This window comes from Epinephelus moara, chromosome 2 (assembly GCF_006386435.1).
Source record: "Epinephelus moara isolate mb chromosome 2, YSFRI_EMoa_1.0, whole genome shotgun sequence".
Classification (NCBI taxonomy): Eukaryota; Metazoa; Chordata; class Actinopteri; order Perciformes; family Serranidae; genus Epinephelus; species Epinephelus moara.
The window spans coordinates 42,565,389-42,578,297 of record NC_065507.1 but is presented as its reverse complement, the minus strand read 5'-3'; the positions used below and the strand labels follow the sequence as shown (position 1 = coordinate 42,578,297).

The 12,909-nt window shown below is 40.4% G+C and overlaps 1 protein-coding gene across 3 annotated transcripts in view; it reads left to right on the top strand.

The window, feature by feature from the left end:
- The window catches only part of bcas3 (BCAS3 microtubule associated cell migration factor), a 939,536-nt gene that overhangs the window by 769,251 nt on the left and 157,376 nt on the right, over positions 1-12,909 (top strand). Inside the window, exon 24 of one of the 3 annotated variants that reach the window (XM_050055619.1) lies at positions 1,209-1,282. The exons of the other annotated variants lie outside the window; for them this stretch is intronic. Coding sequence (XP_049911576.1) covers positions 1,209-1,267 — 59 coding nt within the window. The 3' untranslated portion in view covers positions 1,268-1,282. Of the gene's footprint in view, positions 1-1,208; positions 1,283-12,909 lie in introns of those variants that run through there. 3 annotated transcript variants of the gene reach the window in all.

The following is a 12,909-nucleotide window of genomic DNA, read 5'->3' as shown; positions in this document are numbered from 1 at the left end:
TCAGTTGCTCTTCCTGAGGTTTCTACCGTTTTTTCCCCGTTAAAGGGTTTTTTTTGGGGGAGTTTTTCCTTATCCGCTGCGAGGGTCATAAGGACAGAGGGATGTCGTATGCTGTAAAGCCCTGTGAGGCAAATTGTGATTTGTGATATTGGGCTTTATAAATAAAATTGATTGATTGATACATATATATAGCTAAACTCAGCAAGGTAAACAACAGGGCGATTCCCATTTATACAGTGGTAAGAGTGCTGGACCGGAAGTGTCGCACAAAAAAACGGACGCTGGCTGCGTTCTGTTTTGCCTCCGTGTTTCCGTGAAAAATAAGGTGGATAGAAAAGTGATTTATCTTTTTATAAATGAAAAAAGGCACATCTGCCTAATTTTTGCTGTGGTATTGTGATACTACTCAGAACCATGATACTTTCACTGGTATCGTACTTTCACTGGTATCTGGGGGGGGGCCTCCAAAGTGCCTCTAAGTTGATGATGTTGTGGTGGACTGCATGATATTGAGGTATAGTCTTTTATATATAGTACTAATGTATGTAGGTATGACCTTAGACTTGAATCAACAGCTCTTCTAAGCTTCACTAAGATATTTTGGTGCGTTGATAAAATATATCGCAGCACTGTGGTATTGGATTGTATTAAGTACACAAGTGTGCTGTATTCAATAATGTAAATAATAAACTGCTAACTTGGTGTATGCTTTTTTGTTTAATGATTAAAGTCAATGGTTTATCCATGTAATGCAAGCAGAGTGACAGATGACCGCAAAGCACAACTGACAACACAAGTGAACAACAACTTGTGAAGTTGCATTTCTACACTTATAAGTTATGTGGTCTACATGACTTCATACAATGCAATGTAAATGTTATTCACAGCATGAAAGCCCTCATGAGGTCAAAGGTGATGAGGTGCTAAAGAGGTCTCTGACACTTGACACACACAGACAGTGGCTGCCCTGACTCCCCACAGAGTGAAACTGTCACCACCTGGAGTGGAGGACTAATTAGCCTGTGATTTCTGTAATGTACTTTACTTGGGTTGGTGTGTGTGTGTGTGTGTGTGTGTGTGTGTGTGTGTGTGTGTGTGTGCATGTGTCCTGATCCATGATTCAGATTTGTTTGGCCAACTGTTCTCAAACCAGTTTGTTCTCTCTCTTTTCATGTTGTCCCCGTGGTGTCATCAATGGATCCTAACAGGTCAGTGTATTTTGTTACTCCCTGTATACCACCGTTGTACTCTCCTACTGGTGTATTAAAACACAGATTTTTTTATGCAGTTCTGTCTGGGCTTGTGTTGAGGCTAGGAGTTGAGTCACCTTAAAGGGCCAGTTCTATCAAACCACATACCACTCAAGTACACCTAGCACAGTCTCACTATGCAAAAAGTTTTGGTTTAATGTGCAGTAGATTTTAGAATTCTGCTGCCACTACAACATAATCCATAACAAGATAATCTACCAATACTCGTGGTGACAGTTTTCACTATGTTCTACTTTTACTATTTTACAAATGTTCCAAATGAAAATCACATACAGGAAGGTCTGATTAAAATCCCCATGAAATGGAGAGACGAAGAGGTCACCATTTTATTGTAACTCTACTTGTGACTTTTTGCTGCTTGAGTATTAAATGAATAATTAATAGTGTGTAACATTTAGGGTGATTTAGTGGCATCTAGCAGTGAGGATTGCAAATTGCAACCTGCTGACACTTCTTTAGGTTAGAATTCCTTCGGTGGTCATTGTTCAGGGTTCAGGAGGTTTTTACAGGGAGCTGAATTATCCACAGAGGTCTCTTCCTCTCCAAAACAAATGGGTCAAGTGATTATAACAAGTAATAACACTTAATAAAGCAGTTTCATGTTACAAATCTGTGTTTCTTCTCTGCTGTTTGGCACATTGCAGAGAGGCCACTAACCTAGTACCTGCTAATGTGTTCCCACCTATTTTCTCTGATAACTTTATGTGTGCTGACCTTTTTTCTGATCTCATATGAGTTTTTTATCAGGAACCAAATTATAAGCAGAGGTCTCTTCCTCTTCATAACAAACGTACCTGGTGATTTAAACCGCTAAAAACATGGAATATGGCAGTTTTACTTAACAAGTCAGTGTGTCTCTGATGCTATTTGGTATGTTGGAAATGGACCGCTATCTAGCACCCACTATGTCACCTCTTTTCCCTGGTAATTTATAACAGTTTCTTGTTTGAAAAAAACCCCAGTGTTTTCCCAATGCTATACTGCCAGAGGGGCTGCTATAGTGGCCGAGGCAACATGCAAAAGCATGAATGGTCCCATCTAGAGCCAGTGTTTGATTGGTCCATTCTGGGCTACTGTAGAAAGATCACAGTGCAATGTGGTGATCTCTGTAGATGAGGACCCACTCCCTATGTAGATGGAAACAGCTCCTTTTAAGTAAACGAAAACACTATGATTCTTAGTTTCTTATACACTAAAGAAAACATACCAATTATATTAAATTTATGCCAATATAGCCCCCTAAATCCCACACACTAGACCTTTAAAACCTGTCTAACCACAACTCACTAGCTCGCATTTTTAAATGACCCCTCACTGTGTTATGACTTGCCCCAACATCATGTTTAAGAAGGAAATTCATCACATTAAATATTTCACCGCTGCAAAGATGTTTTTTTCTTTCTTCATAAAACTGGACTGTCTATGCAGTAGAATGATACAAATACTTTTGAAATTGGTGCTACATGACCAGAGAAAACAGAGGAAAAAGGCTATTGCATTCACTTGTGCTCAAGAGGTAGAAAAGCTACAACTACCAAAATGCACTGCTCATCACCGGACCAAAAGACACTCCCACTGGTAGGTGAAGTAATGCAAGCTTGGCTGTTTTCCCACAGGAAGCAATATGGCGGTCGGCTGGTAACAAACAGTTTTGTATTACAGTGAAACACCAAACGTTTCTGAAAACATTTTAGTGAGTTTTTAGTTCATAGTCTTTTTAGGTGATTGTCAATACAGTAACAGAGTTTTGGTTTGTATGTGATCAGCACTGCCTTTCTCTGTTTGATCTGAGTTTGAGAGAGATAGAGAGAGAGAGAGAGAGAGAGAGAGAGAGAGAGAGAGAGATGGCACTCTTTCTACATCCAATTCTATACTCTTTGTGTCTGTGGTGGTGAGCATATGAAAATGCAGAAGTACAATTTGTAGTTAGAGCAGCAGCCCTAGAGCCAGCCAAAATGCCAAAAAAAATGTGTCATCCAGCTCTGTGTGTTGTCATGGATACGTTGAACACAAACCAGCTGGCCAACAGTTTGAAAGCTGGTGCATGCCCAAAAGAAAAGCCCACATTCCTGGTCAGAAGGAGAAACACATCTACTGTGCAGATATCACAGCGCGGATCTCAAGAAGGTGGTTGAGAAAATTAAAGAAGCAGGCTGTGTTGGCATGGGCAAACAAGTCCATCACCTTTAGGAAACTTTGAAAAAAATCCTGTTTTGATGCAAAGAGGCAAAATGAAAAGCGGCTCCAGCTGTTTTACTTTTGTATATTTTGACACGATAAATGACATATTCAGGCACGTTAATCATAGTCTGTGTGGGCGTATGTAAACAGGAATATTAGTGGAATATTCATTTTCATTAGACATGTATACATCTTAGTAGGAATATTGTCTTTGTTTTTAATAAGGGCAAAAACAGGAATATTTTGTACATGTAAATGTAGCTAATGTTTGTGGTTAATTTAACTGTAACCACCTAATAATGTAAAGATTAAATTGTTGCTAGTGAATGCTTTGGTCAGCTATGATGTTGTGGAAATCATAGTAGTAAGTCACCAGGGGCCTCATGTACAAAGACTTGCGTGGATTTCCTACTGAAACATGGCGTACACTTAAATCCAGAAAATGTTGTACGCACAAAAATATCCATATGTATGAATCTGTGCGTAGGCATGAATCCAAGCACATTTCCTTTGTACATCCCAATCAACGTGGAATTGAGCGCAGATATTGGAGTACCCGACCCCTCCCTGTCACTCCCCCAAGAGGAGTGAGTGGGAGACTGTGTGTGAGGCTGTCAATGCTGTGGGGTCAGGAAAGCGTACACACGCAGAATTTAAAAAGAAGTGGTCCGACATTAAGGTGGACGTGAAGCGGAAGACGGCTGCCCACCGCCAAAGTGTGGCCAAAACAGGCGGGGGGACAGGAGAGGAGGAGCTCACCCCATTTGAACAGAGTGTCGCCTGGGGTCAATTGAAAGCAGACAATTAATTATGTGAACTGGATTTACAGTTTCCATTTGTTAATCTTATACACCACTTACATGGATCACACACTATTGTTGTAAATGAATGCAGAAGTGCACTGGGGAAAATGTGAGGCTGATTAAGAAATGTCACACTTTACGCACGGGTTTATTGACATGAGTACTTTACACACAGAGACAATCAGGGGCTTGTTAGAAAGCTCTGAAGCTGTAGTTTAACCAGCAAAAACAGCAAGTCACTAACTTTAACCACTGACTAGTACTGATGCTGTGAAGACAGGATAATATTTGGGGGCGCACATGTTCAATGCGCATCACGGGATTAATATTAGGACAATTAAAGAAATACATTATTTACTCACCAAGAAGCCACCCATCGCGCACAGTGCCAGCTTGTAGTCTGTTCCCAACCATCGCGCACAGTGCCAGCTTGTAGTCTGTTCCCAACCATGCTGTTACTCAGAATGTAGGCTATGCGTTGAACCAGGCCACCTCGCCACAATATTGGTTAATTGCATTTGCACATCACATATGATCTGTACACTGATCGAATGAAAATGCTTCTTGTTGACAAAAACAAATTCATCCTGCGATGGCGCTTTGTGTGTGCAGTCGATAGCTCCGATAACATTAGGAAAACCGGCTCTTGCTGCAAATTGCGCTTTAATGTTGGCCTGTTCAGCTGCATTGTATGGGAATTTGATATACCTGGCTGACATGCAGATAATTCCGTCCCACACAGCTGGCATGGCTCGGCTCAGGGTCAACTGGCACAGTCCCGATCAGTCGGCCAGCTCCCTCTGGAATGCCCCTGTTGCTAGGAGCCCCAGTGTGGTCAGCACCGGATACAGGCAGCGCATGGCTCCTCGCCGTATCGTGCTCCAAGGCCGGCCGCAGCTCTGCACACAGTTCCAGGAGGATTGCCCTCGTGAACCAATGCGGCAAATACTGCTAAAGCAGCCATTGTTGTTAACGGTATTTTCGGCACCACTTTGCGCATGCTTTTATATCCACTCATGTAATTGCAGACACGTGGGTGTGTTAATTGTTCATCAGTGTTGATTGTTCATGTGTCTCTGATGTGCACATCACTCTGAGGACTAATTGTTTTCACATTTATTTATTATAACAGTTTCCCAGCATCACCTCTAAGTGTCGCCAAAGGATCAACAGGTGTAGAAACGTGCGTACGCCAGCCATGAAGTTGGCGTGAGGCACCGCACATTTCCATGGTCATTTCACTCTTGATACATCTGAACTTTGCCGTGGAAAAGGACGTACACCAACGTTTTTGTGCGTACGTACCCTTTGTACATGAGGCCCCAGGTATGTAAATCCCTGTAAGGGTGATGTCATTATGCATAACTTCCCTCAACATGATCAGGGTTGCATGTCCCACTGGCCCATATAGCTTTATTGCTCTATTTGTCACTGCCAGTATTTTGGGATTTTTTCACACTCCCTAGGTGAAGAGTAATGAATGATGGCCGACAGTCACGGCTTTCTTCCTTCTCCCCATTTTCGCTCTGCTCCGTGAGAAAGTCGGGGAGGATGGAGTGAAGTAAGGCTGTTCATCAGTCCTCTTACAGAGAGAGAAAGAGAGAGAGAGAGAGAGAGGGAGAGAGATCGAGCTCTGAGGAAGTGAAGGTGTAGGAGGCTTGGTTTAGCCAAGGGGAGTCCCAGCAGGAATACACACACACATATGCACAGAGGAAGAATAACACTCATATATCTGGCATGTCAACAACTGGCCTCTGTTTGCTCAGTGCTGACACTAGCACAGCTGAACTGCTACTGGAGTTTCTCATCACCCTCGTTTTGCAATTTGTGTGTCAGTAGGTGCACAAATGGCTGCTCAAAATCTGTGTGTATTGGCCTGTATTTCCATCTATATTTGTTTTGCATGAGTGAATCTAGGGGGTCCCTTGTAAAGTATGTTTGTATGTGTGTTCATGTTTGCTATTGACCAGACTGACTCTGGCTGAACAACTTTCTGCAGACAAACACTGCTGCATGAGACCTTCTGAGCTACTCCAAAATTTTCTAGCCACACTAGCAGCATGGCTTCAGAGATAGCGATGTAGATTGGTTGGTCCAACACCTTGGTCCAGACTGAAATATTTCCTCAGCTTTTGTATGTGTGGGTCTCCAAGAATGAATCCTAATGAATTTTATTTAAAAAGACTGGCTATAGTTTTACTCCATCAGGCCCCTGAAATGATCAAATGAAATGATCTGAGAAGCCAACATAACTCCTTGGTTGTACTGTTTGCAACTTATAGAAATATAAAATTTGTAAACATTGCCATATTTTAAAGGGTCACAAGCATGGACTTTTTTGTTTTTAAGTGAAATGTCTCAGCTATTGAAAGGGATATTTTGTAATATAGAACAGATGCTCATGGTGCCTAGAGAATACACCCTAAAGACTCTGAGGATCACCTGACTTTTCCTCTAGCACCACCAGTAGATGGACAATTTTTGGTACTGAGCGAAACGCCTCAACAACTTGTGGGTGGATTGTCATTTCATTTGGAGCAGACACACATGTTCCAATCAGAACGACCTGCAATCACTTTAGTAAATGTTTTGGGTAATTATCATTTATCTAGCCCCCCTAGTGTACGGTCAAACATTAAATCTATCCAATATCAATAATAGTTATTGACTAAAAAACTTGCCCTGGATGTTTTATAAAAAAGCCCCGGATCTAAATATATAGGTTATATACGTGTTTTGAAAAATAAGAATAGCCAAATAATAATTTAAAAAAAGCCCTAGATATAATACTCCAACCATACTTGTACTTGAATGATATACTTAGTTACATTCCACCACTGAAAACATAAATATATACATTTCGATATTTTTTTTATATCACAATTTAACTTGACTTAACTTAAACTTAATAAGTAATGTAAAAAAAAAAAAAAAAAAAAAAAAAGATTTGTTAAGGGTAAATGAGGTGCCAGAGTTCATTTTAAAAAAAAGCAGCAAAATAGAGCCTGTTCATTAAAAAAATTCCCAGGGGAGGATCCCCACAGACCACCCTACAGAGGTCCAGGCTAAGCCTCCATTGTCCTTACATCCTATAAACGCCTTTGTTCAAAACTAATGACCTTCCCATCAGCCTCAGCTGTACTTTGTGTCTAGTTCTAATTAGCAAATGTTAAACTCAGATAGTGACCATGGTGAACATTACTTGTGTGAGTTAAACATATGCAAGTTATCATTGTTACTGTGAGCTTGTTAGTATGACAACGAGTACCTCTTTACATTGACTGTACCGCAACACCACTGGTAAGGACTAAATATAACTCTGGACCTTAAATTCATCTTACAATTTGGTGTTCTCCATAAAGAACATTACAACCTCACAGAGCTGCTAGCAGAGAGAGATCGCTTCTTCAACGAATCTTCTTCTCTTTCTGTTGTCTGACTGGACTGTTGCCCACCTCTCCTCTCTGTGGATTTAATAAACTACTGAGCCACACATAGGAGTTCTGTGTTATCACTTAGAGGATTCAGAATGTTTTCTATCTGGAAAGTATCAAGTCTGTTATGTTTTGTCCACTTTGCATGAGAAAAACTTTGGTTCCAGTGTGAGAAGGTACTGGGTCCTTTTTCTTCTCAATTCTATGTAGAAGTACAGTGGATACTTCAGTCTAAGGTCTTGCAAAGTCATCCTCTCCAAGGCCGTGAAACGGAGCTCCATTAAAAATTATTGCCCTCAGAAAAAGAAATCACTTAGCTGCGTGTTTGATCTTCCTTATGAAATATGCAGTCGGACAGTGTTTCATATAATCCCATACTGTTCATAGTCGACAGCAGGCCTTGTGACAGCCGTAAATTACAAAATGGCCGACCTAAGCAGAGGAGCGAAAAGGAAGAAAAGGGAGGGGAAAGATAGCAAAAACACACTTTGGTAACCTAGCATTGCCCCCGCTTCTGCTCCAGCTCCCCATGGGATCAAACAAGAGGGAGGATTTGGACAAGTAAATCATTTCCTTCAAGTGGTGAACTCTCGGGGCCGACAGAATGACTCAGACGAGAGTGTGTGTGTGTGTGTGTGTGTGCGTGCATCACAGCAACACTTTGCCAGAAAGCCTAGTTTTTTTCATTCACACTCTTCCCCAAACGCTGGAAAATGTTGGACTTTGAAGTCCAAGATAAGGCAAATTCATCACATTCTCTATGGCTGCTGTTGCTGCTGAATAAAACCATTAAGTTGGAGGGGTGAAAGAATCCTTTCATTCAATCAAAAAAGAAAAAAAAACCAACACTTTCACAAGATTCAACAAAATGATTCTATTGATTTACTTTTGTTTTTTGTTTTTTAAACTGCACCCACCCATACCTGTAAAGCTTAGTAGCAGAACCAACCCGTTACTTGTCATCATGTCTAACGCGTGATTAAACACACACAGGCTACAGTCACTCAGTTAAGCTGGGTTCTCCATTCTTACATTACAAATCCAGCAGAGGAGAGGTCTCTTTCACTGGCTGCATTTGACGCTGGAATGGGGAAAACATTCTGTACAATCACTGCCAGGTTAGGAAACATTTTAGCATGCTCCTTCCACCACCATAGATCCTCAAAAGGATCCCTCTTGGGTGTCTTGAACTCAATGTAGGCTTAGTGCAAGTTCGGTACAGCAGAAAACCCCCAAATGCATGAGGATCAGTTTGTTTTCATTTGTTTTGAACGGGCAGTAGTGCAAGTGTCAAATATGGACACAATCCCCTTGCTGGGGAGTAAGGGGGCAGTTAGCCCACTGGCAACTTTGGTGAACTATTTTCATCATGAAATTTCAAACACTTGTGCATTACATCGTATGAGCTCATGAATACATGAACTGTTACAGCTCTAACTCCTAGTGGCACTTCAACTGCTGTAAGTGCTTAAACTTCAGCTGCAAATCTCATGCTATGGTTCACATGCAGACTGTTAAAACCTGACATTTTTACCTGTTCTCAGGTTACAAAAAAACTAGCCTTTCCTGGTTAAAAGACGTTCAAAGGGTTCTAAAAAATTGCTAAGACCTTGAGTGAAGATTTTCTTCTCATGAAATTACTGTTTCCAAGGTCAAGTATTTTAATTTTGGTAGAAAGGCAATGGTAGAAATTTAAGTTTTTTTTTCATTTCTGCCTGATTTCCATATTCATTTCTCCAAAACAACAACAAAAAAATCCAAAACAAAAAATAATAGTTTGTGGCTCTTTTATTGGGAAGTCCCAGATTCAATTTAGTGGTCATTCTTCTTCATTCTTGTGTTGCAGATCATATATTCTGTCAACCTAAAAGTGTCTGCCTTTAAGACACTGTCACAGAAACATTTTGACCAAAGCCAAAGTGTTGATTTATAGGCCCGCTCCAAGATTTTACAGAGATTCCCCTCCCCTGTCTGCGATTCACTAATAATTCACAAACAGTAATATTACTGCCTCCCCCCATGTTCTTTTCTCAGAGTGAAAATTGAACTTGTGACATTTATAGTTATGCTCTTATGTTATTGTACCAGGAGCAGCCTTCCTTTGAAAAAGCCCCTGTCTTTCTTTTACAGCTTCACCATCTTATGGAATTCCTTCATGTGAGTGTGTGTGTGCGTGTTTGTGTGTCAGAGGTGGGAATATTTTGTCTTTCCTGAGTTATCCTTTTTCACTTAATAAAAGTTTGGCTCCTCTGAGGAATAATGCAATTCAAAGAGCCTGACAGGACTGGAGACACAGTGTGTGTGTGTGTGTGTGTGTGTGTGTGTGTGTGTGTGTGTGTGTGTGTGTTTCTTGCTTACCTGCATGTGTGTATGTGTTTGTGGTTTGAGGATGTTGTGAGCGCTTGGTGAGAAGAAGCAGAACCTGGATCTGTTTTCTATCACAGTCAGCTGCCTAGACCCGACTTCTCACACACACACGCACGCACGCACGCACGCACGCACGCACGCACGCACGCACGCACGCACGCACGCACACACACACACACACACACACACACACACACAACAGAAGCACTCTTCACAAGAAGGCCAAACATGACTAAAGCTTACAGTGGTGCACATGTACAACACAAAAGTACAAACGGCCTTCACTAAAATTAGATTTCATGTAATGCTGATTTATAACCCGTGATAATCCGAAAATTTTTCATTAAAGTTAATGTCTGCAACTCTGTCACACAGGAGTGAGTCAATGTATATGCATGTATTCTTGCTATACTTAAACAAGTATATAATAAACACAAATGCAATCATACAAATACAAAAACTTTATTCTAACTGTTGCACAGTACAATTAGATGAAAATACACATTTGTGTGTGGTGTGTATTTCAGATTTAGAGCTTGTATCATCTTCCTGAGAATTTATAACAACAAAAAGTGATTCTTTGATTTCTACAGTAACACTATTNACAGGTGTCTCCTATTTTATCTTATTTTGTTATATTTCTACCGCTCCCCTCGCTGGAAGCGTCGGACCTCCCGCCACCCGCTCCCGTCTCAAACACGGAGGTCTCCCTCTCAGCTGAGCACCCACGGTGCACGCCTGGCCTGTTAAATAGCCTGTAACCATGACAACTGTGTGACACAAACTCAGTGCTTTAGTGATTAGATAGTGTCGGGCTCAGTCGGGTTCGGACAGAAATATGCGGCCCATGCCGCACTCTAATGGAAATGCATGTGACATTTTTTTTTTTTTTTTTTTTTTTTAACAATCTAGGAACCATTTGCAGGAACCGTTACGCCAAATGTGATGGAACCGGTTCCGGAACCGGAACTTTGGACCCAGTTCCAAAAAAGAACCGGATCCGGATCCCAACCCTATCTCAAACACAGATGTAAAGTAAGATAGAACCAAACGTCTGTTAATTATCATAAAAACATTTTCTTTACATTCCTAACAAACCGCAAACATAAAACACATCACCTTCTCTGTACTTGATCATTGTTGTTAGGGGTGGGCAATATATCAAATATACTCGATGTATTGCAGCTTGTCACTTGTGGGATGTATAAAATGACCATATTGGGAACATCAGGCTTAAATTGTTAAATCATTTTTTAGCCATAGACATGAGACTAGATTTTGCATTTTGGTGTTTTTGTCTCCTATAGCACTCTCCCTCTCACAGACAAACACACACAAAGAAAGACTCACAAACTTGATATGTCACGCACACTCCTCCAACCATCCAGATTAATTTTCTTATCTGCAGGGCTCCAGACCACTGCGACTTGCAAATATTATTACTACATGGACTAGAAAGCTTTTAGTTTATTTCCAGCTTACAGTTAATAAATCATAACGTTTAATAGAGCCACGTTAACAGTTTGACTTAACAAGATTAGCAATAGCTTGAGCAGAGGAAGTTTGTGACTTTGTGTTTGCAGGGCTCCAGACTGCAACTATGTAGTTGCAATTTGTGACCATGGAGCACCAGCGCGACTTGCAAATATCATGAATATATGAACAGGAGAGCTGGTATTGTGTCTCCAGCTCACAGTGAATAAATCCTCTTGTTAAAAGGTGCAGCAGCTACAGTTAAACGTTGTGCTAACTGCTAACGGCTAACTGTCGACCAGAAGTGTCAAGTTCACAGCAAAAACATCAAAAGCAGTGGCTGCACTTTGATTTATTTAGTTTTACCAATACTTGATCCAGCTTTATTATAACTAGTACTTTATTTTACTTTATTATGACAGTAGCTACTTTGTGTAACTTCATTGTAACTGTAGTTCATTTAATGATTTTGTATTTCAGTAGTCTACAGTACTTTAGAGGAGATTTTAAGAATTTCGATATATATTGTGTATCACCATTTAGCCTAAAACTATTGTGATTTCATTTTTAAGCCATGTCGCCCATCCCAAACTGTTGTTGAGAAACACCTTCAACACAGAGTTTTGTCACAGCAAGTGGAAAAGATGCATTATCCATCTATAGGTTGAATGCCTACTACATTATAAAAAAGAGTATATTATGTAAAAGTAAGTAAAATCAAGCTTAATTTATATGCAAATATTGAATGTAAGATGTGTAAAAAAAATAAGGGACATTTACCGTAGTACAGTATACCTGATAAAAGTTTTTTGCAGTCATTAGGTGTGTCACACACCTAATGACTGTTTATCTGCACTTGTTTTTGTGTGAAAGACATGCAGTTAGCTCATTAGATAGGCTACATATATTTAAACCAAACAGGGCAACGTTTTATGAGAGGAGTACATCTTGTTGACATAAGACAGTCGTAACTACGTCATAAATAGTGACAGAATTGAAACTTTATGACTGTTGTCATTCACTTGATGAAGTCACATGTGATACAGAATTGTTCTACACGTCTTGGTCATGACAACTTGCATCAGCCAGGGGCACATAGCCTTTAATAAACATGTCATGGTAGGCTTTATATACTACTCCACATACCGCCGACAGAATGTGGAGTAGTTAGACCAGCTATGATACTAAAAAACCTCTTAAATCTTAAAGTCATGATTACATAGTAAGCAGTTTTATCCTGCTCAAATATAAGGCAAACATATGAACATCACTCCTAGCACAGACAGTTCAAAGGAGCTCAGTGATCTATGCGCTTGTGGTTGCCCTACAACTGTTTGTTATGCTTAAATAAAAGACATGTAATTATAGGGCAAATTAAAA